We start from the raw sequence: 21724 nt of genomic DNA, 5'->3' as shown, positions 1-21724 counted from the left end.
TCGACCAGTTTTTGCAAACATTTTTATTGGAATTTTGACGTGTAATTTGACATAGGAGATTTAAAGATGAATAATACCAAAAAAACAACAAACAAATAAAAATAGTCATTTATAAAATGGGTAATAAAACGCAAAAAAAAAAATATGCAATTACGAAAGCCAAAGTCAATTTCAATTGCTGGCGCAAAAAGTCGTAATTTAATTTAATTCAATTTGCAAACTTCATAGTATAAACAAAGTGCACGTAATTGATCAGTTTACTGTAAAAATGCTAATGCAAATGCAACAATAGCATCACACATTGCAGTTACTGTTAAATTGTTTAATTGTTGATAAGAATTTTAATAATAATTATACAGCTCCATTGAAATGTTTGATGATGTGGCTCGTTAGTGGTTAGTGACATGCTTGAACATGTATCACCACACTTCTTGAGGTTAAACCTGTTGCAATTGATCGTGTGATAAGCACATGATCAGCGAGTGACTCAAGCTGGGAGACCACCTACTAAGGCACACGTAGCACCTTCAACTCTAGTCTATAGTTTTGTAATTTGTCGGAGAATTCTATTGAAATGTAAAACTAGTCAATTGCACTGTGAATTATTACTAAGTAGATTATACACCTGATGCCTGAATGGGAAATTCATTTCGCGTAATGTTCATTTACCTAGTCGCCTACAGACAAGCCCCCAACTGCAAAATAACTGACCTAGCGCAAAAGTGGTGAAATAAATTCCATATATTATATAAGAAACGCCTTTTATCATAGTCGTTATTTATTATTGAATAGTAATAGTCGTAAAATGATTAGCTTAACATAACATTTTTTGCGTTAAATTGTATAGGAAATATGACAAACAATATTGAGAACTTATAAAAAAAATCTTTAAAAATTAAAAACCTATGTGGAGCAAAAGATTCCTTTCTATGCGGCGCAATCGCGCGACTGATAAAACAGTATATAGCCAGTCTCCGATGACTTGTGTATGTCCGAGGTAAGGCCATAGAAATCCTCGATAGTTGATGCCTCAATTTTATCGACCATATCATCATCGAACAGCAGCCACAGTCCATGGCTCTTTACAATGCTAATATAATGACCGCGATTCGGTCCCGATCCACAGTGAATAACCACGGCGGTTAGATCATACAGACGATCCGGATTCACGGCATCATCGGACGTGTTAAAGAGCCGCAATTCCAACGGAAAGACAACGCGATGCGACACCTTGATGTGACGATTGAATTGCTCCATATACTTGAATCGCTTCAAATGCAGGGCCAAGATCATGGGCAACTTCTTCACGCGCATGCGCTTCTGTGCCTCCTGGTAGCTGCAACAATTGTCACACTTGAATTTGTTGTCCGAACAGAGCGTCTCAGTGTTGCTGAAGCAACGCAAGCAATGCGTAATCGAGGTATTCTGATCCACATCCACCTGTAGATCAAAGAAGTTCTCATCCTTGCTGCTCACAGTCTCACAGTTGAGGCAACGAGTCTCCGATGTCAGAATTCCCTGGAAGATCTCATGCACCCAGGTAGGTTCTGTGTTGGCGCCATTCGTTTGGGTTATTGGCGTGGTTGTGGCTGTAAGGCTGCCATTGCCATCGAGGACACTTGTGGTGGCACTCAAGGAGCCGGTCGAATTGCTGCAATTTCCATTGGTGGCTGTCGAATTCGAGGTCGAGGTTGATGTTGAATGCGATGAATTGGAATTCGAATTGGATTTCGTTGTGGTGGCAGCGTTGATGTTGCTGCTGTTGCCTGCTGCAGCTGCTGTTCCGCCATTTGCCGCCTTTCCTGTACGCTCGGCCAGTATGATCTCATTGATGTGATTGATCAGAAAGTTGAGAAATTCGTGGGCATCCTGTTGCATGTAATTGTCAAACTCCTCCTTCTCCTTGCGTAATCGCGTTATGAACTTCTTGGGCGCGATTGAGCCAACTTTCTTCTTTTGCGTGGCAATGCTGTAGAAGAGATCGGCGAGGCACGACAACAACGTCTCTTTGGGCCGCTTGTTCTTGGCCTTGTATTCGAGCACTTTCTCGCGAAAGGGCTTGCAGAAGTAGAGGGCCTGTAGCACCGAGTTGCTGTAGCACGTGTTCCCAAAGTTAACCAGCCCAAAGTAATGCTCATTCGGCGGAAACAGATCGGAGCCAATTTCGCGCTCCAGCTGCGAGACGTTGGCGCCCATGGTAGCTACAGGGGCTGCCGCGGCACAGCGGTACAGAAAGCCCCACACCGTGTATGGTTGATAGTTGTTATAGGCAGAGTACGAGAAGTAGAGTGGTTGGTGGTTGTGAACGGTTGTGGTTGCTTGGTGGTTGGTAGTAGTAGTAGTAGTAGTAGTAGTAGTAGTAGTAGTAGTACTAGTTGTATTGATAGTTCTACGATTTACCGAGATATGACTCAATCGTTAAGTATCATAGGAGGAGCGTTTGGCTCTTCTTTCTTAATCTTTTGCTTTCTGTACTTATGTTTTTGGATTTTCTATAGAGATTCTGAATTATTGGGTTGACAGATGCGCAAAACACTTTTCTATTTGTCTGAAAATAAATAATTTTGAAGAGGGGATACACGTGAGTTTCTTTCGCATAACACAAACGACAAAATTATAAAAATATTCTAATTTTTTTTTTGCTGTCACTACATTTGCTTTTCTCTTTCGTCTCATGTGTATGTGGCATGTGTGGTGACATTAAAAACTAAGCAATTAAAATAAAATACAACTAAAACAAATTTTTTTTCTTTCTCGAAAGTAATTCCTCAATTTGATCCCCTCTCCAAATTATTTTCAAACAATTTCCAAAGTGTTTCACCGGCGCACAAAAGGTATTTACACAATTTTAGGATCACTTTTTGCTTGAATTGTTCACAAATTGTATTCAAATGTATTTGTAAATTAAAGAAAATATGGTCTTTATTTTTTTAATTAATTGAATAAAAATATGTTGAATATCTTGATGATTAATATTGCATTTAGTTAGAAATTGTATTAATCACAACACATTACATTAAAACGCCTATGCAAAGCCATCAATAAATGAACTAAAGAGATGTTCAAGTGGTCACGACCCTCTGTTTCAAATGACGTTTTCGAATAAATTTCATATTAGTTAAACGATTAACGAGATCGGATGGACAGGTATACATTTATGCTATATTCATACTACATTTAAATTAATTCTACTGCTTAAGAAAATATATTATGATATATTGCTTCTAGTTCGTTCGATCTCAAAGATAACTCTGTTTGTCTTCTTCTAGCTTTTCCTAAAAATGTACACCCCTTTTTCCCAGCTCATGGCTATATAAATATGAATCACTTTTAACTAGTACTCAACGTCATTACACCACCCGATTTTGCATGTTTAACCATTAACCATTAACAATTGATTGTATCTAGTGGCTAAATATAGTGATATTTTTATGGCGATCCACGGCTTGACTCGGTGACTTTTCTAAAAAATCTGTTAGAAGTGCGCTGGGAAAATTCCGCAAAGCCACAACGATCCAATGACGTGCGCTGGTCGTGTGCCAATGGCAATGTACCCGACGCTCAACTGCTGTATAAAAGCCGAGGCCAAAGTATTTCTAGACATTCAGAACACAATTGAACGCCAAGACAATAAGAACTTATACAGAAGGTACTCGTAAACCCAGCTAAGGATAAGAAACAGTCACCTCAAATAATTTGGATTTAAAATCCGAGAAACATTAAAAACCAATCAAGGACTAAACATCAAAAAAAAGTAGTTGATTATCTTCAAGTGAATCACACAGCAAATTAGAAACGCCTTTCTAAACATTTTTTTGGATTGTAATTAAAAAAAAACCGCCAACACCAGAAAGAGCATCAAAAACTTATAAAGGACTAACAACTTCAACAAGCCGTATTTGATTCTTTGTAACTAGTTCACCGACTACACCAAGTTGGAGTACCTTTTTATCACCACTGCTACTGAAAACCTTCAAGCTGTCGCACAGAACGAAACTCGTACTCTTCATGCAAACAAACGATATCCAGTGGAGCCAGTGAATCGCCTATCGGCGAAACTACTTAAGATTCTCACACAGTAATTTTAGAGAATTTCACTATACCAAAGGATGTTTGTTTGCTTCTGCCTAGCCATATTTTAATATTAACTATTTATTACATTACTACTGTTTAATCTAATTGTAAATTGTACGAAAGTTAACCTAAACAGATTTTATGGAAAAATCCATATCCATTTTACGGATAATTCAATAAAACACTAAAAAACAAACAAAAAATGCCATATTTTTTATTTACATCGAACTATTTATCTATGAAAAATTATTTTCTTCTTCAGAGCTTATATTAGATGCATCGCTTGGTTATTAAATATTTTATAGTCGCTTTATTTAATACGTTTAAATCCTTGTGGATATTAAATCAAAACTATAAAACTTGGAATTTGAGTTTTACAAGAAATTCGCAAATGTTGACTAAAAGGTGATCATTTAAAGAATTTTTAATAATCAAAAAACCTAAAATGTATTCAATAAAACACTATAATAATTCAATAATTTTATTCATTTTATTTTATTTATCTTTACGAAATTATATTTTTCTTCAGAACTTATATAAAATGCACTTGTATATAACATATTTTATAGTTGTTTGAAAGGATACGTTTATTTTTACATGGATATTTAGTCAATTCTATAAAAATTTGTTTGTACATTTACAAGAAAATTGTGTCTGGCCACGACGAGATTTGGTTACATTTTCCCTTAATATGTTGAATAAAAGGAGTGGACTAAATGGATTTTTAATAATTAAAAAATTGAAAACAAACAAAGCCATATTATTTTCCAATGATTATTATTCTTTGGGCACATAAATTTGTCTGAATACGTTTATATTACCTTTTTTTACTTGTTATAATGGAAATTCTTTAATCCTTATAATATTAAATGCAAAGCCAATTTTTTAGATAAATGTTTGGTTGAAAGTAAAAGAATTTCAAACATAGTCTTTCCGACAGACAAAATAAAATTCTTTCACTAAAGGTAAATAAAGATTTGCAAGGAATTTTCTTAAGGCCACATGGATATTTGGTTAGATTTCCTTTCCCAAATTCGAAAAAATGTGGGCTCCCTAAGAATTTTTTAAGGAATAATAACAGCACTAAGGCCAAAAATTGTTTTTAAATATTCAAATTTAAATAATTGTGAAATTCGCTAAAGAAAAATTTAGCAAGGTTAGAGAACCTTATTATTTGAGTTTAAAAGAAAATATCGTTGAAAATAATTTTATTTAAGTGAGGTGTTTCAAATTTATTAATTTATTTATCACGAAACAAAAAAAGTTCCTTTTTAAAGCGTCGCACTATGATACATCCACAAAAATTAGTTGAATTTCGTACATTATATAAAAATGTGCCTCAAAATAGATCAATACTAATCGCTTTTTACCCAATAATCCTAATTAGGATGATGGACTTTTCCACATCACTTCTGTGACAAATCACCCGCTAAAATCGATACAAAACGCCCAAGCTCGATTGTAAAATACAAATGTAATAAACACAGATCAGTGGGTAATTTCTCGCATCGATAACTAAGCATCATTGAGTATAAAGCTCTCGGCAAAGTGAGATTAACAAACAGTACGTCTGTAAAAATGCAATCGATTGTAAGTGGCGGAATGTGAAGTCAACTATGAAGCAAATAATAACAACCAGTTTAATTCCTTTAGATTATCTCTATCTTTCTGCTGGGATTGTCGTCCATCGGGGCACATCCAATACTGGAAACAAATGTCTATCAAAGGATAAATAGCACAACTTATGGACAAGGAAAAGATCAGACAGCTCTACACATAACAAATCTTGAAAAGGCTGCAAAATTAGAGCAGAACCACACAATTCAATCAAAAATGTTAATACTGAAAAAACATTCTACAAAGTCAATGAATGATACCGTTGAAATGCCAATCTTCTGCAATTTTACAATATCTCTGATGGGTGCGAATTTAACTAAAGCAGTGCGAATAACTCCTAGTGAAATACCTTTAGTGGATATGAATAATAAGAAAAAGGTGCCAACTAATGATACTAATATAATGCCCTGTGGATTTGACACTAAATTAAGCGCAACAGCTCTAAAGGTGATTGCAGGTGGTTAAGTCTACATTAATTATTGTAATTTAGAGAATTAATTAATAATAAAGTGCACTTTGAAACACACTTCGAAGGGGAATCCCTTGCGAATACGATTTTAATTGATTTCAGATCCCAATCCATTAGAGATATAGATTAACAATTGTCGTACTTAATTAGTAACTGTTTGTTATTTAAAGTTTTTGGAATATTTTGCGAAGTTTTCCAAAACTGCTACACAGATTGAAAATTCCCCCGTAAATGTTGCAAAGCAGTTGGACGGTAATAAAATTGGCAATTAGTGTCAATCATCATTGCCACCGGTTGCATGTAATTATGAATTAAAGTCAATAACAGTATTTGAATAGAAAAGTGTCTGACTGAAAACTGGTTTCTCCGTATAACAAATAAATAGTATGGATTCGTTCATTCAATACTTTCATATAGATTCTCATGTGGGATTCTCAAAGTTCTCAATTGCATTTCTGATACCGGTTAAACTTGTTTCCAGATACGGAATTGCCTAGCGCCAATATATCGTTGACTATATATATGAAATATAGTTGGGAGTTCTGATGCATTCAACAGTGCACTCTGAGAGCTCAAACTAGAATGATCAAAGTCATCACGGTAAGTAATTTCCTTGGAATACTGTGAAATATCTTTCGGATTGTTCATCAACTTTTACCTCTTGCAGCTTCTGTGCTTCTTCACAGTGCTGTGCATTTCCATAGATTTAAATGATGCAGCAACCAACGTATTCTACGTGTTCCAGTAAGTTGTGGAAGAAATGGTAAGCAAATCATTAGTTAATTGTTTATCCATTTCAGCATTAAAGAAGTACCAAAGGTCCGAAATGTAACAAAAACAACAACAGACAGTCCCTGCAACAGTACCAAGGTCGATGACGTTGAGATCGAGACCAACACGGAGTCATCAACTGAGACCGAAGAGATCATCACTGGCTGGCGAAGTTCGCTCTTTTTTGCACCCAGCAATGACTCCGAAACAGGGGAAACACTGTTTGAGGAGAGAGCTGATTTCACCCACGATGAAGATGGATACCAAGTTAAATATAATGTCAGCGAAGTACTCGTTGACGATCGTCTGAGTCCAACGCTTCTCAAAGTGATCACGGGCTAAAAACAAGTATTATTTAATTGAACGAATAATCGTGCAATTTAATTCATTTGTGTAAAACACCAAAAAATATTCATATATTTCTTAAATATCGACGATGAAGCTGGGAGCGTTTGTTATGGATAGTCAGCAACCAAGTGTATTTTATAAAATCATTAAAGAATATTCCCTCTAACATTGACAAACAATCTTATTAAGAATGTGTGACCATGAGTTCAGGCAGATTATCAACTACGTTTCCCCTCCCAAATTGTTGGAATATTTATTCACTTAATCAGCACAAATAATTTCTATATTAAACAATGAAATTTGCTAATTTCTTACCGTTTGCAAAGTTTCCTTTTGTTGTGCTCTTGTCCAGAAAATTCCTCTTGGTTTAAGGTATAACTTCGCAGTTGATGCTATTTCTAGTCCACACTTTTAGGGCAATTAAAGATGCCAGCAATACAAAGTGTTTTAGAAATGTTGAAGAAGAAGGGTTTCCTGTAAATAGAAAAGAGGAAATTCAAATAAGGGAATTGGTAATTAGACGAATAGAGTAAACAACTTAAGTGCGGAAAACACAAATTTTAATTAGGTATGCATACATAAGCCCTCATCTATTGTGCTATATATGCGATGGGGCCAACCTTGGACAACTGAGAATCATTCTAAGCTGAGCAACTGAGAGCGAGAGTGAACATGGGATCTGAGAGTAACCGAGAGAACCGCAACGTGCAATGCGATGCTACCTTGTGGCTTCGGGTCAAGTGCGCGAGAGGCAAAAATAAAATAACAAACTGAATGATTGTTGAGTATTTTTGTGGGGAGAATTGGGTCAGACGGTAGAGAAACGTTAATTGAGCTGAGAAGAGAGCGCAAAAAATACAACATTGTTTGCAATGGTTAATGCGAACAGAATAATTCATTAATTAAGCAGGCTAGCGATGACGATAAGCCTCCGCCCCAAGTCAAAAATCGACGCATCGCTCGATTTGAGCTTAGTTTTCTCTCGACATCTAAACGTAACGTATCACAACACACAACGATCGACCGACACAATGAAACTTTTGCTAACGACTTGTCTGCTGGCAAGTCTAACACTTTCCTGGAGCGCAACGCATCCTTATCCTTATGTGAATACCTTCGAGCGGGACATTCTTCGCCTAGCCAAAGCAGCTCATATCAAAGCTTACATGTCTGAAGGTGAGCCGCAGCCATGCGATAATTTCTATAACTTTGCGTGCGGCAATTGGCCACGCCTGCATCCCTCAAAACTATACAACAAGCGAACCAACTATCTTGATGAGCTGCAGGAGCTGTTTGTGCGCAAGAGCGCAGACATGCTAAAGGCAGCAACATCTAACTCGGACAGCAGCGCAGATCGCTTGATCAAGAACTTCTATAACACGTGTAACGCTGAAGCGAATAACACAAGTTCGGCATTATCGACGCTCCTTGAGGTTACTGACTTCCGCGGCGGTTGGCCAGAGATTCGTGTACCCTCCTGGTATTCGTACGAGTATGATTGGCTACTTGTGGTGGCCAACTTGAAACGCAAACTGGGAGTGGACATTCTGATCGGACTGGAAGTTGTGCCCGACTACAAGGAAGAGCACCTGCACCGCTTAAAGGTTGGCGCTCCAAAACTGCCGCTGGGACATCGTCGACAATATATGGATGCTGCCTACTATGGCACTCGAGTGCGTTACGAGCGCAACATTGCCGAGAAACTTCACAACTATTTCCCTGATCAGTCGGAGCTTTGGTGCAATGAGGTAGCCAGCCAAATTCTCGAGATTGAGCAACAGTTGGCCAAGGGCTTGCCACACAACGCCGCGCTTACCATGGAACAGACAACACGAGAACGCACCCCTTTCGAATTGAAGGCAGCCTATGGCAGCTTTGTCGATGTGAGTCGCTATCTTCAGCAGATCTTTAACGATTCTTTGTACGCGACTCTGTACGAGACACCGGAGGATTATCTGTCCAATTTGATGGATGTGATTCGCACCACACCAAAACTGCATTTGGCCAATTATACCATATGGCGTGCACTCGACACCTTCGATCAGGCACGCATTCCATCGGGTGTCCAGCCGTCCATTTGGTGTGTGCAAATGGTACGTAAATATTTCCCCCAGCAGCTGGAGAATCTCTTCCATCGCAACTACAACAACATGCAAATGATCAACGAGCTGCAGTCTACCTGGACGGACATCAGGCGCGTGTTTCGCGAGGATCTGCAGGCGTCACCGAATCTACATTGGCTCTCACTCGACACGCGACAAAAGGCCATCAATAAACTGGACAAATTGGAGTTAAAGTTCCGCACCCATGACGAGTCTGAGCTCATACGTCAGCTGTATGGTTTAAGGGTTAATGAGGGACACTTCTATCCCAATCTGGTGAATGTGCTGCAATGGAGCACCAAGCGACAGCTGGCCAAGCTTGTGGAGGAGCCGCAGTTAACGGATAAGGTGTACAAGTTGCCACACTATGAGCTGGAGACCAATAAGATGCAGATTCCCATCACCTTCTTGCAAGCGCGTTTCTTCTGGGACAGCAACTATCCCCAGGCATTGAAGTTCGGAACTCTGGGAGTGCTGCTCGCTCGTCAAATGCTGCATGGTTTCGACGATGTAGGACGTCGCTACGATCGCAATGGCTACAGAAACAACTGGTGGGACTCAACGTCGGAGACTTCGTTTGCAGAGCGTGCCCAATGCTTCCAGGAGCAGTATGCCGTCTTTGTGCAGTTCCAAGAGAAACCTGTGACCGATAAGGGACTCCAGAGTCGCGTTGTTGCTGACAATGGGGCACTAAGCATCGCCTATCGTGCCTACATTCAGTGGCTGAATAACTCACCGGAATCAGGCATTGATTATCGAGGAGAGCGTCTTCCTCTACTCGATCACACGCCCCATCAATTGTTCTTCCTGGCTTATGGCCAGCTCTATTGCAACGATTATCCAGATACTTTGGAGGCGTTTGATGAGATACCCGAACAGCTGCGTGTGAACACAGCGTTGTCCAACTCGGAGAAGTTTATCGAGGCCTTTAGCTGCCCTGTTGGCGCTAAGCTCAATGCTCGCTTCAAGTGTCAAATGTTTTGAATAAGTTAATCGAATTAGAATAATGTTTAACGCATTTGAATAAAACGCCGCACATTGTTTGCACTTTACTCCAATCTTGAGCAGCGAGTCAGAGCGAGACGTGAACTCTTTTTCGCTTCCGGTGAATTAAAATACTGACTGTAATCAGCGCCCGCATGTTCTCTCTCTTACTCTCTCTCTGACTCTCTGGTTCTTCTTTTGCGATAACCTCAAGTGAACTGTGCTCTTATCAGAAGAGCGCTTCAGGCTGCAGCCTCTACAATTGGGACAGTTTGCGCCAAGCCAACGTTGATGAAGCATGTCCAATCGACATTTATTGTCGCTCATCCTCTTGCTCGTCGGGCTCCAACTCGTCTGGCCGGGCAATGGCGACAGCGACAGATTTGAGCGTGTCTTCCAAACGGCGGAATCGGTGCGTCAGAGCAAAGCCCAAGAGATGCGCAAACAACTGAATCAAAGCGCTGATCCCTGCACGGATTTCTACGAATACGCCTGTGGTAATTGGCGGAAAACAGCACAGGAGACCCGAATGTCCCGCCTGTCGCAACGCATCGATAAGGATCTGGTGCGATTGCTGGACGAGGCACCGCATCACAAGGACAATGCTGTGGCACGTCAGGCTAAGGAGTTTTACAAGTCCTGCCTTGTGGCTCATACACGTGGTCAAAATCAGAAACAATTGCAATTCATCAGCGAGTTCATACAACAGAACGGCGGATTTCCGGCTGTGCCCGGCTCCAATTGGCCAGTGTATCATCAGGGCTACGATTGGTTGCAGGTGATTGGCAATCTGCGTCGGCACTACGGCATGGAGATCCTTATTGGACTGCATATTGGCTACAACTACGCCCAGGTTACGGAGAATAGCATTTACCTTAGTGAGCCAAGCACTCTGATTCCACGCGAGCTCTGCATCACTAACAGATTAGATATACGTGATGAGCCGTATGCCGTCATCGAGCAACGGGTGACCGAACAGCTAAAGACATGGCTAGCCATGGGCAATGAAGAATCGGCTCGATTGGCTGCTGACATCGTCAGCTTTGAGCACGAGCTATGCGGTGGCATGCAACGTCAGCAGCCCTGGGACGATGACATCAATGTCTACAAGGCCAACTACTCACGCAAGACTTTAACTGAACTGACCAGATTGTATGGCATGGACTTTGAGGGTTACATGACCACCAGTTTTGGTCAGGGCATCTATACCCCTGTATATATGGCAGCGGATAATTATTATCGCCAACTAAAGCGTACCGTGGATGCCCACAACATCACTCAACTGGCCAACTACATAATGTATCGGGCTGTGGCCACACTCACTTTCCCGCTGGAGCAAAAGTCCGTCCAGAGGCCAGCGCATTGCTTGGAGACCGTCAAGCGTCTGTTGCCATCCGCTCTGGGGGAGCTTTATACGCGACAATTTGCAACCATCGAAGCTGCCCAGCAATTGAATCAACTATATGCCCAGCTCCAGGACGCCCTAAAGCAGAGTCTCAACGCCGACTGGTTGGAGGAGGGCAGTCGTCGCATAGCCCAACAGAAATTGAGCAACATGCGACTTGCCCTGCCCATCTATGAAAAGCCACTGGTACTCAAGCTACAACTGGATCACAACAACTATTGGCACAATCTGCGCCAGCTGCAGGATGAGGTGCAGTCCAAGCAAGTGCATCGCCTCTTCGAGGTGGATGTGCCACTGCCCGCCTACCCCGTGGAAGCCTATGAGTCCCGGGTGGTCTATCGACCGGTGCAGCATCGCCTCGAGCTGGGCTGGGCGTTGTTGCAGCCACCCGACTACGATGCGCGCTATGGATATGCAATACGCTTTGCCACATTGGGCACAACGCTAGCCCAGCAGATGGTGAGGGCATTTGATGAGATTCACTGGTCTGTTGGCTTGCGGGAGCGAGATAGTTGGGATGCATTGACTGTCTGGCGATACCGCAATCGCAGTTCCTGCTTTATCCGCCATGTGGAGGACTATTTGTGGCACAATGAGAGCGCAACGGAGCAGCTGATTACCAACAGCGCTGGACTAAATGTGGCCTTTCATGCCTACCTCAACTGGCTAAATTTTCAGGAGCCCAACAATGACTTTACCTTATTATCAAAGGAGACGTTGCCTGGTCTCAACTATCCGAATACTGCACTTTTCTTTATTGCCTTTGCCCAGCAGCATTGCCATCCACGGCAGTCTGTCGCTAGCGAAGAGTCAGGTCGCACCTACAGCGTTAGACAACATCACAGCTGGGAGCGTCTGCAGGTGAATGGACCGTTACGTAATCTTCCGGACTTCGCCCGGGAATTCCATTGTGCAGCAGGCACGCCCATGAATCCGGCAGAGAAATGCATCATCTACTGACAGAGCTACCTACCTACAAACTATACATATGAAAACTAAGAAAATTATCGTTTACTTGTAGTCGTTGATCTATAATTTATTGTCAGTAACAAAACATATTCTACCAATTAAAAGTGCACCTCTGCATTATATAGAACTAATTATCAATCCATTATTTTCATTATATTCTGTTTCTCTTTCGGCACGCTCGCATCTCTAATTTTTACCTATATTAATTTAATATTTTAATACTCAGAATACAAACAACAAATTGATGGTCGACGCTTGACTTTGTTTACTTCTCTTTCTTTGAAAACAGAGGGAACGAGGGAAGTGAGGTGCAAAAATTAAGTATAAGGGAGCGCGAGAGAGCAAGCGGAAAGGAAGCAGGCAGACTTAGGAGATAACCCCAGGGACGTAAGCTGAGCGCATTCTTGACCCAATTCGTCAAGTTCATGAGCGCCAAATGCCAGCCTCGAGCGATTCGAGCTTATCAACAGCGATTCCGCAATTCAGTTTCAGTTTCAATCCCAACGCAAAGATGAGAACTACACGCGCTGTTTGGCTACACTTAGCGGTCCTCGTGACCTTGCTCCACCTTATTTGTGGAGTAGCTGCTGCACGAAACTATAATAACAACAATATCTACATCAACAACAACAACGTAAATCGCATGCAACCAATGGGTCAATCACAAAGAGGTGCAATGAACATGCCACCAAATCGCTACCAGAATCAAAATCAAAATCCGAACCAGATTCACAATAATAACAATAACAATAACAACAGAGAACATCAGTACGATGTGCCGAAAACCCGCGAGGAGCTGCGCGTGCGACAAATCATGGCCAGGGAGATGGGCAACTACATGGACCCAACTCTCGATCCCTGTGAGGACTTTTTCAACTATGCCTGTGGCAACTGGGCTCAGTATCACACTCGCCAGCTACGCGACGGAGAACTGGGCACAGTCCAACAGATAGTAGAGTCACGCATTGTGGACAAACTGGACGAGCTGCTGAAGCTGCCGATGACACCGCAACATCATCCCAACGAATACAGTTCCGCGAGTGCAGCCAATGTGCGCAAAGTGGTTAGCTTCTACGATTCCTGCGTTGCCATCGAGGCAAATGCCCAGGAACGTCAACAATTTATGATTAAAATACTGCAAAAACATGGCGGACTGAGGAACCTGCCGACCTCCAACTATCAGTCTGGATACACTTGGCAGAGGTTACTTTCCGAGCTGCGAAAAAACTATGACTTGGATATACTAATCGGACTGAGTGTAGATCTCAATCTGGAGCAGATGCGTGGCAATAGCATCTACCTAGGTGAACCGAAGCTCACTATAATTCCGCAGGAGCATTGCAATACACTAAGCGTGCAGGAGGCAGAAGTGAACAGCGAGATTTATAATGTGATACAGCAGCAGGTGGCCAACAATCTGCACGACTGGCTAGAGATGGAACACGGCGAGGCTGCTCGCTTTGCCGGCGACATCATACGCTTTGAGTTTGAACTCTGCAAGCGCATGCATGAAAGCGACATCTTGCCTCCACCGCCGGATCAACAGCAGCCTGAGCAGGTGCCCGTCTATACAGCTCGTTCGCGGACCGGACAAGACCGTTTGCGTCAGCAGTCTGGAAATAATTCGCCGTATCCACGACGCAGCCTTTCTGATGTAGACAACCAATTGGGAGCTAATACGCTCAGTTTTAAGCAGTTCGTGGAGAGTATTGTGGACGGCAGTCATGTGGATTACGTATATCTGCGCTCCCAAAGCTACCTCAGTCACATGGTGCGCACGATCAAGTCGAACAATCATTTAACCATCTCCGGTTACATTCTATATGTGGCACTCTCGGAACTCAATTCGCCGCCCGAGGAGGAAGGAATGCCGCGTCCCCAGCAGTGTGTGCGTGTGATGCAACGGCTCTTTCCCCAGGCGCTGGGCGACATGTTCCAGCACCATGTGCGCCAGAATGATGCCCAGAATGACATCGAACAGATATTCAACGATGTGATCAAAGCCTTTGAGCAGCAGCTCAAGGTGGAATGGATGACCGAGAACGATCGACGTGCGGCTCGCACCCGACTCGTGCAATATCACACACAATTTCCCGACTACCAGGGCGTTGATCTGTCCGAGCTTCGCTTCGAAAAAGGCGATGATTACTGGCGCAAGCTGGAGATTTCGCTGCGTTTCAATGCGCATCAGCAGCTGAACTCGCTGCGTGGCAACGACTTTGGCCAGCCCGACGATGGTGGTCTGGATGCCTTTGAGGTGCGTGCTGCACTCATGCCACGTAAACACGAGATCCTCGTGGGTTGGGGTCTGCTGCAGTCACCCTACTACAGCTACTACTATCCCAAGGCCTTGAAGTACGCGCTGCTGGGCCAGAGATTGGCCAGTGCCCTACTCTACGCCTTCGATGACGATGGATGGAATAAGTATCCGCAGGCGACGTCACCTTGGTCCGAGGAAACAATGTCAGGCTATCGGAATGTCAGCGAATGTCAACGTGCCCAGTATAGCAACTATTTGACCGATGAGCCCAACGAGTTTCGCAATGCCACCCGCCTCAGGCAGATTATTGCCGAGAGCAGTGCCCTTAATGTGGCCTTCAATGCATATCTCAGCTGGTTGGAGCAACTGGATCCTAAACTGAAGAATCTCCTTTCGCGTGAGACGCTGCCCGAGTTGAATTATACCAACACACAGCTGTTCTTCATCTACTTTGCCCAAACCCGCTGCTGGGCTAAACTGGGCGAGGAACCGCCACCAAAGGGTTTGCCTCTCATGTTGCATACTCCTGAGCGCTGGGATGTGAATGGACCGCTAAGCAATTCAGAGGAATTCGGGCGGGAATTCGGTTGTGCGTTGGGTAGTCCAATGAACAGCGGTAACAAGTGTTTGGTTTACTAAGCTGACTATCAACTTTATGATATTCAAATAAACAGGGAAAACAAATTAATGATGTTTGTTTTTGTTGCGGAATGGCGACAGACAAGACAACCCCAAACGCCAAGGACTTGTAGGAAGTATCTAATTAAGTGATTAGTCAATCTCTAGTCGATTTAACAATTTTAGTTCTCCCAGGCTGCTTTTAATCATTTTCCTCATTAAACTACGCCCACATTTTCCCGAAGGGTATAGACAAGAGAAAGTCATTTGAGTATGTATTTGAGAGTAAAACAACAAAGACATCTATAAATAACATAGTTCGAGTTCAGGACAGGCGTTGGGCCATTGTATCCAGTGCGTCAATCGAACCAGTTAAGCGTTGCCTGAGGTTTCTTTTCAAAGCTGAATTAAGCACTTGAACACGAAGCGCCCAGATGCAAAAACAACGGCAGATAAAACAAGAGAAGACCAAACAATACAAAAAAAAAAGAGAAATACATATATACTTCGTATATATACGGGTTGATACAAAGAAACTGCGTATGTAGGTCGTTGTCGACCTTCAACTGCCAATCGATTACTTCGACTGAAACCAACTGAAAACTCACGTATTTCCGCCAATGTAGTTAAGCTAAACCACCACATCCTATATGGCCATTCATAAAAATCGTAGAGTAAATTATCCTATTCCTTTACTGTGCTTAATCTGTAATTCAATACGTGAAAGATTCTCTAGAAAAAAAAATTAAGAAACGTTTAGAAATAATAATAAAATTAGGTAGCAAAAGAATAATTCATCTGGAACGGAAACGATCGATCGATTGCGAGTTCGTCATTACAGAATAATAATTATGTATACACACACTCGTAATGTATAAATATATCCACACACACTTATGGGTGTTTGCTCTTCGCTTCAGAGAACGTCGAGTCCAGAGTATAGAATTACGCATAAGTATAAACACAATATGGAATACAGTTATTCGAATAACAGAATCGATGATTCAGATTGCAATAGGCAAAATAATCAGAGTAGACTTCGCAAGTAGTTTGCATTCATTGAACAAAGCTACAAAAGTGTACATTATTTATTTATTGTCAGACTGTAGCTGGTTTTATGTTTATGTAATACAATCGAATGTCATCTTCAAATCAGATGCATAATGAATATTTTATCGTTTCAAAAGCAGCTGAGCATGCATTTCCAACCACAATGGATCCCATTCGAAGGGCATCCAAATAAACTGGTCTCTAGTCCAGTGTGAAATTGACAGCACACTCGCAATGCGATTTGATAAATCAACTAGTGAAATCCACCAATAAATCAAACATTCTATAAACTGTAAGAGGGAATCGCACTCTAAGTAAATGACCCAATTTTCAGCCATCCATCTATCTATCTTACGAGCACCAGACAAACAACTTACGACCAAGGGAGCCTCTGGATCGCCTACAGACAGTCGAGACTGGTTTCTAGTGCTTCTTGGGGTGCTCTTGAGATTGTTGAAGTGCTTCGATGCTGCTGCTGTTGTGCTCGACTATTTGATTCAAACACTTCTGACCCAAATGCCTAAATGTGTTCACATTATTCTTGGCGACAAACAAACAAGCAGACACTCTTGTTTTTTACTCGAAAAACACCCAACTCGGTCCCCTATTAATCTTTATAGTAGAGCAGGTGACATGCGATATAACGATGGCTATTTGTAATGTCAAGAAAGATACAAGTAAGTCATCTGCTCCATGAATAAACAGTTTCATCTTGGCCTCTTTTTTTGTTCAAAGAGTACCTGTAAGCTATCTGCGCAATTGAGTGAACATTGGATTCGCTTGAAGCACTTGGATGCCGAGTTATTATTATTGTCTTTCTACCAACCAACTTGGCATGTGGGCGACGACGATGTTGACGACGCCTCCGACATCGGTTCATTTATGGCCCGTATATTCAAGTATGAATACTTATCATTCGCCTTTGGCAACGCAATGAATAACGCAATTATTGTTTTCGTATTTTTTCTCTCTTTTTGCTAAACATATGTAGCCATATTTAGATGTGAGTTCTATTCAATTTTATTTGTCATTGGAAACAGTTTTGTAATTAGGCTGTTGGGAATATGAGACAGGAAACCGCAAATGAATAAAAACCACAAAAATATGATAAGTCTACAACTGCTTTCTTTTCTGAAAATATAATAAGATCTTACATATTCAATCTTTGGGAAGTCAAACGATCTAAACTAAAATTGCATCAGAAAACTTTAACAGGTTGTGATAATTGTCAAGGAAATTGCAAGCATCGCTGAACCCACAAAAAAAAAAAACAGCTGGTTCGACAAGGGCAGACGGGGGCTGGGGTAGAAAGAGAAGCAAGAGAGTGCCAAAGAGAGCGCACACTTGCATATATATATATATATATATAAAAAGTGCTGAGAAAAATCGATTTTTCAAAACAAACTCAACTCACTCAGAAGTAAGCTTCAAGCTTGCACTTAAATCTTATTTTAAGCTACAAACAGTATTTTTCTGATTATCAGTAGCAGCTGCAACTTACGGTGAAAATATGCATATAGCGAACATAAATAAATTCCTTTATGGATAACTGTTGTTTGTAATACACTTGGCCTTTGTTATATTTATACACGCATTTCGCATTTCAATCGATACAAGGCAACACACACGAGTTAATAGAACTATGCGATAAGCGTTGTATTATACATTTGTATTTATATAATTTGTTGAACACAAAGAGAATGAAGTTGAAACACTTGCAAGTAAATCTATTTGCCACACGAATTTCTTTGGTATTTGCCTTAGATTACATTTATCTTGAACTGCACTACGCACTGGAAATGAGATTCAAGTCGAATGGGAGAGCACAAAACGTTAGATTACAGCACTGGGGGTTGCACGAGAGCGAGAGACGTGCGACTTAGACAGTGTGTGGGAGAGAGAGCGAGTGCACGAGAGTGGTGAATTTTGGCAGAGCGCGCTATTATACTTATTGATTTATCAGTAGCACTGCAAACAAATCATCATTGCTAAAATTATTTTTATATATTTATCAAACAGACATAAACACACTTTAACAATGCTTTAAAAATATGTCTTTACTGTGCGACTTTGTTACTGACTTTTCTTGCAATTAATCTAAAAGAACAAAAAGCCAACAACGACGAGTCAGCGAGCGAATGAACAACGAATCAAAGAACGAACGAACCCAACGAACGGGCGACGCGAGCGACCGTCGATGTGTGGTGCTGCTTTGTAACTCATCGAGGGGCTCGCTCTCGCTCCACGTTCCACGTTCCTTCCCAACTGCGACGTCGACGTCGCAGTCGACAGCGACGTTGCCTCTCTCACTCAACTGTTTCCATAAGTTGACCAACATAAAAAGCATAAGCGCCGCCACAAATAATGCGAGAGAGAGAATGAGAGATGGCTAGCTCTAGTAGTGGAGATGCAGCACAACTAGAGCAGAGAAAAGAGACGAGTTATAGTACTATGATGACACACCGCCTGACTATCTGATAAGCGGCTACAAAACGTGCAGCAATCAGAATAGATCGCGAGAGAGCAAGAGCAGCACGTTCTGCTCTTACTACACATTACTTAACTATTTAGAATTGGAAAATAACTTATACATATATATGAAGAGAGAAAAAAGATATTTAATAAATCTAACATGCAATAGGCTCTGGAATGCAATTAAAATAATTACTTCTTATTATTATTGGCATTCCAAAGCAATTGTCGCTCAGATCATTCCGATGAAACGTGGTCAAATTGTTGTAATAACGAACAACTCTAAATTATTTTAATAACTAATCTCTTTAATTCAAAAAGCCGAATCTGATCAGCTGCAAGGCAGCCCCAAACAAACTTTGCTTTCCAAAGCGCAGCCGCAGTAGAGAAAGTTGTTGAATTAGGTGGGAGTTAAGGGTAGCTCAACATATTAATACAGAATACATAAAAACATGAATATATAAGCATTTACATGTGTTGCATTAGTCAGGCAGGTAAAATCCACAGAAATTGTGGCATTGTGGCAGCCCTGATGAATCATTTGGTTAGGTTAGGCACGCCATCAAATTTCACTTCCATGAGGGGTAAAATGAGGGGGGAGGCGGACAGGCGGGTGGCTGGAGTTTGACTCACTTCCTGTTCGCCGCAGGAATATTCGCCAGACTGCATGACTGCGAATAGGGAACAAGAGGGACCAAAATAAATTGTTACTAGGGATACTGGAGCCTAACCTCTAAAGTTGTTTCCCCCGAAATGTAAACATTCTTGTTGTTTGGAAATTTACTATGTAGAATAAGTAGCAAACTCTTAAAAAGACATTAAATGAACATATACTTTGACCTCTCCCTAAATATTTTGGCTACACGTAATGCACTCAACATCTGTTGTTACGTTTGAATGGGCAACAACTCACTTAGCTAAAGTATATACTTATGTATATGTATAGGAAGTTACTCATCAACTTCGTAGGGATCGTCGCCATATGATTTTACACTTCATGAGCTGTAATTATTATTTATTATTGTCGTCATTATTTATTATTGTGTTTACCTAACAATTAAAATGATCTTATTTTTTTTGTAATTGAATGGTCAACGGTATCCAATAAAAATTGTATTAATCAGCGAAGTTCTCTGTTTATAAATTCGTCAGAAATGTTCATTTTGTGAGACACTTTTCGCAATAGGCAATTATCGTTAATTAGTCAGAGGTGCGTGTGAGTGACTGACTAGAAGAAGAAGAAACGTCATAGGTCACGGTTGTCAAATTAAATAGCAGGCAAAGGCAATAATTTAATGTATTTCACAGAAACACATGAGTAGAGATAGTAATGAGAGAAATGAAAGCCAGATGCAAAATGAGCTAAAGATAACGATATATTTTGAAAGGGAAAAAGCGAATTGAAAGAGTACAAATGGAAATAAGATAAACAGAGATGTGATAAAAAACAAAAGCGCTTGGGAAACCAACACTGAAAATTGAGCAGAAGAGAGGGAGAGAGACGCCAAAGGCTAACGAAACAAAGCGGAACGGAAGCTGAGCTCAAAAGCAAAGCAAATGCGAGAGCGAGTTAAATTAAATCACAGCGGCAGCAGCAACAACAAATCAACTTAATGACGGACAACTGTTCGTATAGTTTTATTTATCAGGCGATCACAGTGAGAAAGAAAGAGACAGCTGCAGAGAAGATGCAGCGACGGCGACCAATATGAAAGTTCAAATGTTTGTATCAATAAAAAAAAGTTTACAAGCACTAAAAAAAATAAAAATGTATCGAAAAGCTTTTGGCTCAATCAATTAACACTTCAGTCACACACACACACACACACAAATACAAATGGAAACCTCTACACTCGCACAAACACACGTACAGACTTGAAAATGTGCACCTACAGGTTGATGGAATTTACCTCTTTTGCATTTGAATCGTATTGGGCAATTATCTCAACAAACATCTGGTATGGTGCGCTGCGCCAACGCCTTGCCTTTGCCTCCCACTTTGTTACAAAAAGTGCCACTCCTCTCCGCTTCTTGCAGTTTTCCAATGGGGCGCGCGCACACACACAACTTTCGTTGCCAAAATTACGTTTTTTTGTTTTTCTTATTTTCTCTCCTTCTTTGCTTGCTGTGCTCCTCCTCCCGCTGTTCGATAATTTACTTTTGAATATATACAAACATCCGTAATATGTATTTGCAAGCGTTTGTATGTGTTTGCAGTTATGTCAACTTTGGTTGCTTTTTAATCTTCGATTCGCTGTTTCAGTTTTTTTGTTGTTGCAAAATTCGTGTATAAATTATGGACAATGGGGAATGAGTGTACACCCGCGTTTAATTCATTTGACGTGCTTTCGATTTGCACATTGTGCCACACGTTTAATTAAGCGATTTGCAAATGATTGGAATATTCGTTCAATTGTGTTTTTTCGTCCGTAATTTGGCGTATAAAATTAAAATATACGGAAACTTTCGACGTCGTGTTGGTTGGTTTCTTACAATTTAATCGTGGCCAGTGTGTACACACTTTGCCAGCGTTAAAAGGTAACTCTATGCAATAACTGCTACCAAATTAGGGTGACCAGATGTGT

General features: G+C 41.1%; 6 protein-coding genes across 6 annotated transcripts; 5 read left to right on the top strand and 1 right to left on the bottom strand.

Moving 5' to 3' along the window:
• Positions 1–762: 762 nt before the first annotated feature.
• Positions 763–21670, bottom strand: LOC132784978 (ubiquitin carboxyl-terminal hydrolase 12). Its single transcript, XM_060790914.1, has 3 exons — positions 21050–21670; positions 7595–7753; positions 763–2548 (listed from the first exon to the last, which is right to left on the bottom strand). The coding sequence occupies exon 3, from the start codon at positions 2194–2196 to the stop codon at positions 928–930; it is 1269 nt and encodes a 422-aa protein (XP_060646897.1). The 5' UTR covers positions 2197–2548; positions 7595–7753; positions 21050–21670; the 3' UTR covers positions 763–927.
• On the top strand, positions 5412–6208 carry LOC132784985 (uncharacterized). Its single transcript, XM_060790924.1, has 2 exons — positions 5412–5664; positions 5728–6208. Exons 1-2 carry the CDS (start codon positions 5653–5655, stop codon positions 6154–6156), a joined length of 441 nt encoding a protein of 146 aa, XP_060646907.1. The 5' UTR covers positions 5412–5652; the 3' UTR covers positions 6157–6208.
• Positions 6653–7596, top strand: LOC132784986 (uncharacterized). Its single transcript, XM_060790925.1, has 3 exons — positions 6653–6760; positions 6828–6904; positions 6961–7596. The coding sequence occupies exons 1-3, from the start codon at positions 6743–6745 to the stop codon at positions 7271–7273; spliced, it is 408 nt and encodes a 135-aa protein (XP_060646908.1). The 5' UTR covers positions 6653–6742; the 3' UTR covers positions 7274–7596.
• LOC132784975 (phosphate-regulating neutral endopeptidase PHEX) lies at positions 8106–10433 on the top strand. The gene has a single exon (XM_060790912.1). It carries the CDS (start codon positions 8197–8199, stop codon positions 10363–10365), a length of 2169 nt encoding a protein of 722 aa, XP_060646895.1. The 5' UTR covers positions 8106–8196; the 3' UTR covers positions 10366–10433.
• On the top strand, positions 10525–12870 carry LOC132784977 (neprilysin-4). Its single transcript, XM_060790913.1, has one exon. It carries the CDS (start codon positions 10664–10666, stop codon positions 12728–12730), a length of 2067 nt encoding a protein of 688 aa, XP_060646896.1. The 5' UTR covers positions 10525–10663; the 3' UTR covers positions 12731–12870.
• On the top strand, positions 13223–15703 carry LOC132784974 (neprilysin-4). The gene has a single exon (XM_060790911.1). The coding sequence runs from the start codon at positions 13251–13253 to the stop codon at positions 15636–15638; it is 2388 nt and encodes a 795-aa protein (XP_060646894.1). The 5' UTR covers positions 13223–13250; the 3' UTR covers positions 15639–15703.
• Positions 21671–21724: the final 54 nt, after the last annotated feature.

Source organism: Drosophila nasuta, chromosome 2R, assembly GCF_023558535.2.
Source record: "Drosophila nasuta strain 15112-1781.00 chromosome 2R, ASM2355853v1, whole genome shotgun sequence".
NCBI lineage: Eukaryota > Metazoa > Arthropoda > Insecta > Diptera > Drosophilidae > Drosophila > Drosophila nasuta.
Note: the sequence above shows the minus strand (reverse complement) of the source record. Positions and strands in the feature narration are given on the sequence as shown.

What these genes read in the sequence shown, in the direction of transcription:
- LOC132784978 (XM_060790914.1), bottom strand. Translation starts at nt 2,196, where the DNA reads ATGGGCGCCAACGTCTCGCAGCTGGAGCGCGAAATTGGCTCCGATCTG.
- LOC132784986 (XM_060790925.1), top strand. An exon ending in AACGTATTCTACGTGTTCCA is followed by an intron (nt 6,905 to 6,960) that starts GTAAGTTGTGGA and finishes TATCCATTTCAG; the next exon opens with CATTAAAGAAGTACCAAAGG.
- LOC132784975 (XM_060790912.1), top strand. Translation starts at nt 8,197, where the DNA reads ATGACGATAAGCCTCCGCCCCAAGTCAAAAATCGACGCATCGCTCGAT.
- LOC132784977 (XM_060790913.1), top strand. Translation starts at nt 10,664, where the DNA reads ATGTCCAATCGACATTTATTGTCGCTCATCCTCTTGCTCGTCGGGCTC.
- LOC132784974 (XM_060790911.1), top strand. Translation starts at nt 13,251, where the DNA reads ATGAGAACTACACGCGCTGTTTGGCTACACTTAGCGGTCCTCGTGACC.